The sequence below is a fragment of the Furipterus horrens genome, unplaced genomic scaffold (assembly GCF_987537825.1).
Source record: "Furipterus horrens unplaced genomic scaffold, mFurHor1.1.pri manual_scaffold_5, whole genome shotgun sequence".
In the NCBI taxonomy this organism is placed as follows: Eukaryota; Metazoa; Chordata; class Mammalia; order Chiroptera; family Furipteridae; genus Furipterus; species Furipterus horrens.
Genome location: NW_028327175.1, coordinates 169,622,469 through 169,635,210, shown reverse-complemented (window position 1 = coordinate 169,635,210; position 12,742 = coordinate 169,622,469). Strand labels below are relative to the sequence as shown.

The 12,742-nt window shown below is 44.9% G+C and overlaps 1 protein-coding gene across 1 annotated transcript in view; it reads right to left on the bottom strand.

The window, feature by feature from the left end:
- Positions 1-12,742, bottom strand: part of SH2D4B (SH2 domain containing 4B) — a 59,362-nt gene that overhangs the window by 15,251 nt on the left and 31,369 nt on the right. Inside the window, exon 5 of the mRNA XM_090279493.1 lies at positions 10,133-10,257. Within this exon, the coding sequence (XP_090135619.1) occupies positions 10,133-10,257 (125 nt within the window). The remainder of the gene's footprint in view (positions 1-10,132; positions 10,258-12,742) is intronic.

Below are 12,742 nucleotides of genomic sequence, written 5' to 3'. Positions count from 1 at the left end.
TCACTCAGTCTATGCAGCTGCAATGGGATGGACTCTGCCCCACTCCAAGGATGGTTATATGACTCAAGACTAGCCAATAAGAGAACTCATCCCTCTGACCATAGCGATTGGTTCAGGAGTGGGCATGTGTCCAAATCAGACCCAACAAGTCAGAATATTGGGACTAGTATTGGGACTATTGGGACTATTGAGAGAAAAGTGTACCCTCTCTTCCGCTGGATTTGAGGTAGGAGAAGGCAGGTATACAGTCACAGCTGATGTGTTACTTGAAAATGAAAAAACATGGAGAGCAACAGAACTAAGAGATGAAGAGAGTCCAAGTCCTTTGACTCCATCAAACAAAGCCTAAAGCTGGACCTGCTTTTGGATTTTTCAGTCACAGAAGCCAATAAATTCTTTTTTATTATATTGGCTTGATTTTTCTGTTAATTGCAATGAATGTAAGTTCTTTGAGGACAGGGAAGTTGTCAGTTTTGTTTTCCATCACATGCCCTGTACTTAGCACAGTGCCCAGCACACAACAGAAGCATAATATTAATAACCAGCAAATTAATTATTTAAATGCCTTACACAGGGGGCCTGCCTCCTAGTGTCCCTGCCCAGGTAATTCAACAATGCCAAACACTGACAAATTCCTGTTTTACTTTGTTAATTGCAGGAGGACTTTGCTGTGTATGAAGACTTGGAAGGAATCCTTCAGGAATTCCATGGGAGGGGTGGTGCTGGCATCAGGAGGAGCAGACACTTGCCCAAGCCAGGAGTAAGGCATGGAAGCTGAAACAGCTTTCCCCATGATCCAGAGATGGCTGGGTGTCTCCCAAAGGATCAGCCATCTCTTCATCCTCAATGGAACATCCTGGACAGGAAAGAAACTGACCCCCTGCCCCATCTCTGCATGCCCCAGGGCAGTTACTAAACCTTTGGGGCCTCTAATCCTCATCTGTGGGATGGCAATAAGGCTGGATTGTATCACGGATATGCACATGGACTCTGAGGCCAGACCACCAGGGTTTAAATCCCACAGCCTCCGCTTACTAACAGTGAACTGCAGACAAGTGGCCTCACTCTTCAGTTCTTCATCTGTGAAATGGGGCTAATGCTAGTAGCACCCTCACAGTGATATGATAAGGATTAAATAACTTAACGTATGTGAAGTGCAAAGAAGAGTGCCTGTACACTGTAAGCACTCTGTACCTAATTGCTAGTATCATTACCTCTTCCAGAGAGTGGTGTGTGGAATAAATAAAATATTGAAAGTTTGATGTTTACTTGACACAAGATCAGCAAAGTAATGTTCAATAAATGATCAGTTAAAACATAAAAGCGACAATGACCCCATAGGTGCAGCCAATCAATCACACCCCACAGATACTGACCAGCACCACCTAAGGAGTAGAACAAGTTCAGGCAAGCTTTGCCTAGCAATGACACCAATCCAGGAGATGTCTCTGTGTACCTCCAGATGGATACAGCCCCAGACTGGATATAGGACTTGGAAGCAAAATGGAGACCTAGGTCTCAGCCTCTCTCATCCCCTCAACCACACCGCCTCATGCAGGACAAAGTCTGCACACTTGCGCGGCAGCCCTGCCCCTTACCACCTTTCCACAGTGAAGGGAAGCCCCTGTCAGATGCCCTCTTGGAGAGAAGCACAGAAAGAGGGGAGGAAATCCTAAAGACCTAGTTTTCCCCAAAGAGACTGAGTTAACTAAACAGACCAAACCATTGAATAGAATGAAATTAAAATGGACTTGAGTTGGTTTTTTTTTTCCTCATTACCTGAAGGGGAAAGAGGGGAGGTGATGACTTCATGGGATCAGAGAAATTGTAGAAAAATTAGAGAACTGCATTTTCTTTATGCACTTAAATAAGTTTGAAACATGGCTGCACAAATGTTGGTAGAGCCTCACTGTCTGTAGCAGACAAATAGTGTATTTGTGATGGTACATCAATTACACACACAAGCCATGTTGACCCCCTGCAGGATTCCTGGGGAGGGGAATCCCTCTGGCCTTGTGCACCCCTAGGGACTGGTGAGAGGGAGTGGGACTCACGAGGCCCAAAGGCAGCATCATTATTTTGAATGAAACCTGTAAACATGCTCCTGACCCTGTCATGTGAATCTATAAAGGATTCAACTAAATTCTAAAGAGAAGGTAATTTGAGTCTGATAAACTTTTAACAATTAAGTATAAATATTTCATGAGTCTTCACTTTCAGAAAGACTTCTCAACTGGTCCATGTCCTGGCCTTGAGGCCCTTTGCACACTGGAGGACGTTAGCGGTTTGAAGGCAGAGGCTGTGTCCTTCCTGCTCAGCCCCATGCTTGTCCTCACAAAAACATGAGGCCAAGGGCTCTGGATGGGGTGGATCCCTGGGTGCAAGGGCTGGGATGAACTTTGGCTGGGGAGTGAAGAGAAACTAGACTCCAGGGCCTGGAGCACAGAAAACATAAAGGCAGCTTTCTGGAGTTAAAGAGGGGTCAAACCTATGATAGGACCTTCTTGGAGCTGGGGAAGTAGGAGAAGACTTGCAATCACCAAAAATTGGATGGGACTATTGGAAGATGATTAAAGCAATTACATCCACAAAAATCAAAGCTTCATTTTTGTTGTCCTCTGCTTTTCAAAACCTAGATAGAAGATAAAAGTAAGTTCTATCAAATCCAAGCCATCTAGGTCCCCCAGCCCCGGCTCCTTCCCTACATCTTAGTTACCCACACCTGTGGGTCAGAAATCAAAGAGATCACATCAGAATATCCAAACTAAAAGTGTGAGGTAGATAAGAGACAGAGAGTCTGAAATCAAGAATGTAGAACTATAGACAGATGAAAGAAAAACGTTAAAATCTTGTATACATTATTGCCATTGATGCTTTCTTAAAGCAAAAAATGATTTCACTCCTCTTTGTAATCCTTTTTTGAGACTTTATAGCCAGTGCACAATTTTTTTTTTATTTTTAAGGAGAAAAAAAAGAAACCTTTATTTCTTAGTTGGAACAGCTTAAGCAAGAACTTAAGTGGAAAGTAGGTCAAATAACCTACTTTTTTCTTCTTTAGAACTTTTTGCATTTGGGATCAGAGCTGGTGGAAAATTTCCATTCCAAATTCTGCGTAAGAGAGGAAAATTATCAATCTAACTTGACATAATGGATCATGACATGTTAACCATCCTTCCAAATGAACCATGACTTACCCCACACAGCTTGAAAGAAAGATTCCAAAATGAATATCCATAGTCATAATAAAAGAAAATTCAGACTTGCACCTTTTTTGAGGTTAAATAAGTATCATGGTCCTATTGTGTTGAGTCATTTGATGTTGACTTTTTCTTTCTTTCCAAGTGACAGCAGTGTATGAAGCCACAATTTAGGTGCTTCAAATCCTGACATGCATCTCCAAAGGCTACATTTTTACTCATTCCATATAATAAACAGGAGCATTTATTACACATCAGACATGTTCTAAACACTTTATAATTATTATGCATTTAATGCCCATAACACCACTACAATGTTAGTATTATTACTTTCTCTACCTCTGGTTTCTTCAGTTATTCCTTGCTTAACAGGGATTTAGTACCTGGGTCCACACTAGCAGGTCCCCCAGTCTACCTGCCACCTCTAAACAGGTTCTGAAGCCTCACCATAGTTTCCTATCCTCCTCCTGATCCTAGAAGCCAAGGACAGGGGTCTGAGCTGGCTCACCCTCTGCAACTCAGCCCAGACACTCCAGCTCCTGAGAGTAATCACAAAGACCAAGCAGGACGTTCCCAGAAAAGCGAGATTAAAATAAAGAACTCAAGTTGTGCACAAAAGTTCAAGTGAATATGTGGTAAGAGATTGTAAATCCAGAGGAGGCCCTTCTTTCCCTCAATTTCCTTCCCTAGACAGCAGTGTACTCAAGGAGATGCCAGAATAGGGTAGGAAAAACTAGGAGCCGGAAGCCCTGGATCTTGTCCCAGCTCCCATGCTTACTGCTGGGTGAAGAGGGGTTGGTTTCTAGAGTTCCTTGAGCCTCAGTGTGGCCACCTGTAAAGGGCTAACCACAACCAGCTCAAGATGCAGTTGAGAATGCCCATGAGGTGGTGCACAACAAACCACTCTGCATCTACACCACCCAGGGAAATATACAAGACTGCACAGCAGCAGAGTATGGAAGGATTGCCAACAGTCAGCACTGGTCAGCCAGTCCAACCCCTTCCTGTTCTGAACAGCTCAGAGAAGTGACTTCCCAGTACATGTGGTTAGAAGGGTCAAGCCTAGATTCCATTCCCACTCAGCCATTGCCTCCTAAGACACAATCCCTCCCACCTCTATGGGGGCTGCTTTCCTGCAGGACAGCATGGTGTGACTGCCTCTTACCTGCAGGACTCCTGGAAGGACCATCCAGATGGGTCACCACTGCCAGTGCCTCAGCTCCTGGACCAAATCTCTTCCAGCAAAAGAGAAATGAGCAAGGCATACATGCCCAACAGTTGACAGGAGAAGAACACCCTCAATCCTCCTCAGCCCACAGATTCCTACACCCTGGCCAGCCTTTCCAATGCTCCTGACCTCCTGAGAAAACTCTGAAGGATCAGCAGGGCATGGGCTCGTGGTCCTAGAACAATGACAGCAGAACATAGTGTTGGAACCAGGCCGCATCGCAGATGCCAGGGCAGAAATCTTCAAGGTCCCCAAGCCTTCATCTGGGGAGTACTAGCCATCCAGGCTGCCCAATGGTTAGCTATAACCATCAAAAAGCTCTTTCTTCTATTGAAGTGAAATGTTTCTTCAGAACTCCCAGCCCCAAACCCCAGTTCTGTCCTCTAAGAATCTCCCTTTCTCGCCCTGGCTGGTGTGATTCAGTAGGCTGAGCACCAGCCTGCAAACCAAAGGGTCACTGTTTCGATTCCCAGTCAGGGCACATGCCTGGGTTGTGGGCCAGGTCCCCAGTTGGGGGCGCACAAGAGGCAACCACACATTGATGTTTCTCTCCCTTTCTCTCTCCCTTCCCCTCTCTTTAACAATAAATAAATAAACTCTTAAAAAAAATTTTTTTTTAAATCTCCCTTTCTCAAGACAGGGCTCCGGAGCCTGAAAAGTGGCACAGCTATGCTCCCCCATCCATCCCACCAAGGCTTCTCTTTTCAAGACAAACATCCCCCAAGTAATCATTTAAAATGACTACTGTGACTTCTCTTTTCTTCCTTTTCCTTCAAACTCACTTGGCTGCATGTGGTCAAGAGAAAGGTGAACAAGAGATATGAAGGTGTGGGCCATTCTAGAACCTCTGAGCCCTGAGAGTTCAGCATCCCTCTTCTCCTCCAAATATGCTCTGAAGTTACAGTGAGGGAAGGTAGGAATCAGTGTCCATGCCACTTGGGAGCATGAAAAGTCGCTCCAAACCACTGGATTCCCTACAGACCACACTATGTGGGTGGGGAGAACCTCCTCCCCAGTGAAGCTCCCACCTCGAGCACATCAGAAAAATCTTGACAATAACACCCCACCCGAGTGCAGGTGAGGCCATTCTTGAGATCCACTCCCAGCCCCTGAGCAGGATCCTGCAGGAATAGTTTCCCAAGGCCAACTACACCATCTACTGCATCCTCCATTCCCTGCCCAGCCTGGGGGCAAGCCTCAAGACAGCCAGAGGGCTGCTGCCAAAACAATTAACTGAGGACCACATCGTGACTGTTTTCTAGAAGTAAAGCTGAGGAAGAAAAAGAGTTTCCAACTGAGCCAATGTGCAGACAGGGGATGTTCTTAAATTAGATACATGTTGAAGTACAAAAATATTTTTTTTCCCCAAAGCCAAGCTTATATGCACTCACTTTTCTCAGGAGTATTTTTAGATAACTACAAGTCTCTCTTACAAGCCCTGGAATGTAACAATGAAGGAAGGAGAAAAGAGGAATGACCTGACCACTTTATGCCTCTGTTTAACAGAGGGGACACTATCAAGAACCCCGTGGTAGCAGCAGGAAGCCCGCCTCCACCCCTGGCACCCTCTCTGTGCTCGGAGCCCATTTCCCAAACTCTGGTAGTTGACCTCAGACTACAGGAGACAGCAGCACTCACACTGACGTGGCTCATCATGGCAGGCAAATCACACTTCTTGTCTTGATCTTCATAAGTAGCTTGTGAAGTCAGTGTTATAATCCCAGTGTAAGTGATGGGAAACTTAAAGGACACACCCAAGGTCACAGAGCTGCTCAATTCTAGAGTGGGCCTGTATTGTCAGACTCCTTGTCCGCACCACTCTTTGCATTATACCACAACACATCCAGATGAGTTTGAGGGAAGAGAAGGAAATAGAAGTCACAGTAGTCATTTTTTATCTTCATCTAAAATCCAGTAAATTAACTAGGAACATTTTACTTAGTGGGGGAAGACAATTTATATTAGGATTGTGATAGATTACATTATTGTTCAAATGCTCCTCCCCTCTCTGTTATCACACCCTTTGACATACGATTTTTGCAGTTCCTCGAATGAAAGGAGCAGAATATATTTTCCCAACCCTCAACTCTGTGACATACTGCAACCAATGACATGAGATGGAAGTGACAGTGTGCTTGTTCGAAGACTAGACTGCAAGATCTAGCATGCAACCATTTGTCTGCTCCCTGAGAAGACTGTGTCTGGGATACCCAGCTAGTCCCAGGAGGAGCACGAGAGACACATGGGGCAGAGCCACCCCAGCCAAGATGCCACGCCAGCACCAATCGAGAGCAGAGCCTCTAACAAAGGCTTCCTAACAGCCATACAGGGAGGCAGTAGGCTTTGCCTCCATAAGGATCAATACAGGAGTCCCACCAGGAATGCGATCAGGGAAGTCCTACATTGGGAAAGAAGTTGGACCATATCAGCAGCTCCAAATGTTGGAATTTTAGGTATAAGTAAAGTTATTCTAAAGAGTTAGGAAACCAGCATGGAGCTGTTACCTTTTTGCTTCTGAGCAAAGCCAATATATAAAAAGAACTACTTACTATCACCATCAAGTCATAAAAGATAGGATATTTTGACACTAAAACTGAGGAAATAATATTGTCTTGGAATATGACATAGTCCTTTCCAAGCAGAGAGAGTTGGCTACCCTCCATATGTGAGCTTTTCTCTCTCATTCTGTCACAGAGCAATGAAAACTTTGTCACTAAATAGCTCCAGTTCACATACTATCAACTTTTCTTCATGCTTTATGGTAGAACTGTCAAAAGAACATGAAATCAGTTACATAAATTGTGAGACTGAAATCATGATTCTGTTTGTTCTGGGACAATATAAAACTTATGTTGTTTGTTTTGTTTTTTAATCAGGACAGAAAATAAAGCTAAAGATAAATTTGAGCTTCTCTACCTCCATCTTGCCTTCTTTATTTTTTGCTTCAAGCCACAGAGCAACCAGTGCCCTGCCAAACGCCCACACCACAAAACACTGAGTTACATTATGTAGGTGCCTAAGATACTAGTGTCGTGCTTCCATGGTCACAATAATGTATGGATGGAAAAGAAAGCAGTGATTCAAACAGAAGCTTTCCCAAGGGCTACAGGGACACATAATTGGGACAGAGGTGAGAGGTAGTGAATCCCTGGGATGAGCTGCAGGGACACATGATTAAGTCACCCAGGAACGTTGATTGTCTGCTTTCTGAGAAATAAAAAAACCACTCTATCTCTTGTTGGCTATGTGGAGGCCAGAGAGAAAAAAGTGGCCTGAAAGCAGATGGTGGTTATAATCTACTCTACTGTCATCCAAAACTGTTCATCTACATCACAAAGGCCAAGCTGGCTCTGGCCAAAGAAATGTGAGCAACAGTGGTGTGTGTCAGTTCCGTGCCAGAAGCTTCAGGAGCCAGTATGTGGTCTGCCATGTCTCTCTTTTCCCTCTGTCATGAGACCATTAGAGTTTCCAAAAGAAGTAGCTCCTTCAGTCTGAGGCCAATTTCCAATTCCACAACCCAATGAGCAGAGAAAGATGGTGAGTTTTCCTTGGCCTTGTTTCTAGGAAGATGAAAAGCAGAGGTGAGGGTTGAATGCAGTGATGCCTAAGGCATAGAGCTCTGGCCCCAGTGAGCACATGTCCAAGTGGGAAGGCTAACCTAACCTCTCCTGTGCGGCTCTGGGTTTTCTGATTGTTTTAAGCTCACTCACACTCACTGGGCCCTGAGGGGACATACCCACCCACAAGGGCCCCATGCAGAGAAGCAAGAGCTGTTCTTAGGAATTAGAAAGACTAGAATCTGATCTTACATCTGACACATCATTTGTGCCTTCGTCCATTCTTCCCATGGATACTTACTATGATAGGCATTAGGAAATGGACAAGGGCCTTAGTTTCACAGGCTTACAGTTAGGTAAGAGAATAGACATTAAGCAAATGAGATAAATACAAATCAGGAGAAAAGTAAATACAATGAATTAAGAGAAACTGGTGAAGGCTGCTTTAGGTTAGGATTTCAGAAAAGGCCTCTCTAAGAAGGGGATATTTCAGATTAAAAAATGGGAATGTATTAGCCATGCAAAAAGCTAGGGAAAGAGCAATAGCAAGTGCAAAGGGCTTGAGACAGAAAAGAAAATGGTTTGTTTGAGGAACAGGAAAAAGCCAGAGCTGTGAAAGCAAGTAAACAATTATGGCATGAAGCTGGAAGCCAGACCCATCATCTGGGACCTTGTGGACCCCAGCATGGAATCTGAAGTTCATTGCAAGTGTAAAGGGAAGCAGAGGGTATTGAGCAGTCAGTGACAGAATCTGATTTATATTTAAAAGATTCTCAGGGTCCTATGCGGAGGATGATTTGTACAGGAGCCAGAGTGAAAGAGACAGACCAATGAGGACGCTCTTGCAACCTGGATTGGGGGGTGCCTCTGTGACCTTCGTGTCCTTGGGCAATCCCCTTACAGTGCTATATCTCAGTCACCCCATCTGTAGGGTGCAGCTGCTGTCTGCACTTCACAGTTCACCAACTGTTAGGGCTTCTGGAGATGGAAATGAAGGTGTACATGGCCTTGCTCGCCACTGCATGATTTATTCTAATCACTCCAACTGCCTTTCTAGGAGCTAGAGCCATATCCAGAGCTTGCCTGTGAAGGCCTCCCTAACAGCCCTCAAAATTCCAGAGCCTCCAGTGCCTATCATGGCATTGGCTTGATCTCTCCATCTGGATGGAGCTAAGAACACCTGGAAGCTGTCCAGGAAGCAAGACAAATTCAGGGGAAATAGAGGGTAATGTGGAGGTGATTTGTTACCCAGCAATCACTGACTGATAGAGGGTGTGATGACCAGCAGCCTCTCCTCTTTCCCTGAAGCAAGTCTCTGCTGGAATCACAAACCTATTTCTCTGTTCGAGCCCTCTACATGTTCAGATCACTGGACTGGGGTCATGAGCCAGGAGATACATTCTTGAACTTCTTCCCCTCTCTGGGCCTGTTTTCTTATCTATAAAAATGAAGAAACAAAATACTTACAGGAGCCTCCCAGCTCCAAGATTTTGTTTGGCTAACTCTGGGCTCTTCACGCAGACATTCTGTCATTTAATCTACCAGTATTTGCCCAGAGTTTGCTGTATGCAAAGCCATGACCAGAACCCAAGTATACAAGCTCAGACAACAAGATTTGGGCCTGGCAAACCAGGAACTTGTGGTCCACTGAGACTTCATTGGCTTGTGAGTATAGAAAAGATACCTCTGAGGAGCCCTTGATGGCCAAGGAGACTGTGAGGCAAGGGCAATAGGCAAAAGTCATGTTCATCCCTTCCTGGCAGAAAGAGGGAGTACACATTCAGTATCCCTGATGCTTCCAGTCTCCTGGGCTCCTGCTCAGAGAGGTTATGTCTTGGTCTCTTAGGGCCTCGAAAAAGGTCACTTTGTATTTCAGTACATTCCCTGGGGAAATCAGACCTTGTGACTTGAACTTAGCACACTCACTGCAGACATGGGCCCTCTGCCCACTCTAGTCTTACCCACATGAGCCAGGAGAGTTGATCCTTAACCTTGGGAGATTGGTCCATCTTTGTGAAGCAGAATGAAATAAGCAATCAAAAGTCTTTTACTCCCCTGATTATAACAGTCCTTCAGGACCTCCTTCCCAGTCTCAGAAAGAGGTGGAGATATGGAAGGCATCTTCCCAGACACACAGACAGCTGTCCTACCATGGAACCAGGGAGCGATGAATTTGGTGTTCCTCTCAAAGCCAGCTCGGCGAGGCAGCTGCTCCTCCTTAAACCAACGGACTATGACTTCTCTGGAGACAGGACGCAATGGGCGCTCCCAAGTCCTGCTGAAAAGAGAGAGGGAGTGTGGCAGAGTCAGAAGGGAGAGGGAGAGGGAAAAGAGAAGGAGGGAGAGGGAATGGGGAGGCAGGGGAAAGGAGGGAGGGAGGCCGCTGTGAAAATGGAGCACAGAGCCCACACTCATGCCAACGGAAGGAGAAGATTAAGTGAGTCCAGGTACTTGAAAGCACTTTGCAGATTATAATGTACAAGCTGTTATTATTTTTCCCCAAAGAAAACTGTTATCACTTGCTTTGAAAAAAGCCATTCAGGTGGGAGCAGAAAAGAAGATAGGAGAGGATGTTTGAGGGAAAGAAAAGGCATATTTTCCCTCTAGGATGGCCAGGGTGTAAATATGAGCATCCACAAGGAAAGATCCTAATGTACAGGAGCAGAACTATTAACATGTGAGTGTCCTCTGTCCCTGTCAACACCCCACTAAAGAACATTCCGGTTTGCTCCTCGGTGTGGCCTCTTCCCTGGCCTTCCACAGGGGACACTTGCCTTTGCCAGCTAACTCACTTCTATGCTTCTGTGAGGCAGAATCAGGACAGTGAACAGAGAGAAACCAGAGAACCTCGATTTGCTGTGGAAGTGGCTGTGATTCACAACCCCAAAATAAAAAGGATGAGGACAGAGGACAGGCTGACTTTTGATAGATTTCAGAGGGGATCTGGTGAGGGACTGAAGGAACCGAGAGTGAGGCACATAGAAGCGCTTGAAGAATTTATGAGTAATGACATATTTTTTATATTTTCTCACAAATAAGCCAAGATTTTAATTGTTTTTGTATCTGAAGTATGATTCTTGAGTGCACACAGAGACTGGACCACATAAGACTGCTGTCCTTCTGGAGCCACATGGACAGGAAGCGCAGTTAGAGTTTGACGACACGTGACACGTGACACATGACAGGCACACACCAGCTATTTGTTGACTGAATATGTACCAAGATCACATTGCATTAATCTGCAGAATGAAAACACAGCATATGAAGGGCAGGCCTTTGGCCCAGCTTGAACAACTACAGATTTTCATCTTTCCAACTAAGGAACAGAACCTGGTCAATTCTTTAGTCATTGCTCTGCACTTACTAGTCATAGCATTTATAATTTACCGTGTTGTCATCGATTTTTATAAAATGAGCTGTCCCTTCACATGTTCTATATTTGCCCTGCATCGGCACTTTGATACGGAGTTCACCATATAAAATATATAAACCCCAAATGAGTTTATATTTTTACTTGCCCTAAAATAAGTCCACTCACACACACATACACAGTAGCAAACAGTGTGATTTTAGGAAGCTTGAAATAAGAGAGAGAGCGGGTGAGGTTCCATTGCATGGCTTAAAGCCACTAGCAGTGGAGTTTGTTCTCTAAACATCTTTCCCACTGGCTTCCCTGGGCTCTTCTTCACCCCCCACTTACAGCGTTGCTCCCACTGATCCACACTTTGGGGTTTCTCCCTCACAGTAACCCAGAGGCATTTCTTCTTTATTAAGCAGCACACTGTAGCCCTGCCCAGCCTCTTCCTTCACACTTGCATTCCCCAGTGAATAACTGCTCAAAGGAAAAACTCTGGTTCCTAGGACACATTTTCCTTAGAAGGCAAGAGGAAGTTATAAATAACAGCAAGAAAAATGTGTTCACTCTTATCCCTCTGTTTCTAAGCAGAGAATATGATTCACCAGAATATAAATGCTAGGAATGTACTCCAAGAAGCCACCTGGCCAGAGGCTTTACTCCTGCACCCGGAGCACTTTCCCATAAACAATGTGTATCTGTCCCTCAGCACAGTCAGATAAGGGTGGGCTGGCCAGTGCCAGTACTGCACAGTTGGGGGCAGTGAAGCCAGAGGGACGTATCCAATGGGGCAGCCACAGGAGGGAGGCTGATGCATGGCCTCTGGGGCACCTGGGTCTTCCGCTCCATCTGCGGGGCCCCGGTCCCCTTAGACAGCTCACTGTGGTGGTCGCTGCTCTCCTACTGACACGACCCACAGCTGGCCTGGAGACAGGCTGTACCACTGTCTATGCAGCTCCACCATGTGGGCCTGAAGGACAGATCACCTGTTCCCTTTAAAATTAAGGATTATAATTTTTTCCTGGGAAAATTCCAAGAGGGCTTTTCTAACTATGTTTCCAAAGCCAGGAAACATAAAAGAAAATCTGACCTCATAAAAATCAAGAATTCCCACATGACAGAAAACATAATTGCAAAAGTCAAAAGACAAACGACAAACAGGAAAAAAAGCATTTATCACAAACAAAAGGATGCTCTTCCCTAATATTTAAACAGTTCTTAGACATGGGGGTTAAGGAAAAAAATAATAGTACAATGAAAATACAGGTAGAGTATATACCAACGGTCTTTACACATACAAAATACTTAATCTCACTCATAAATATAAATGCAATTTTAAATGTTCACTGAGATATATTTCTCACACAAAACAAAAGTCTGACAACAAACTGCTGACAAGGCTAAA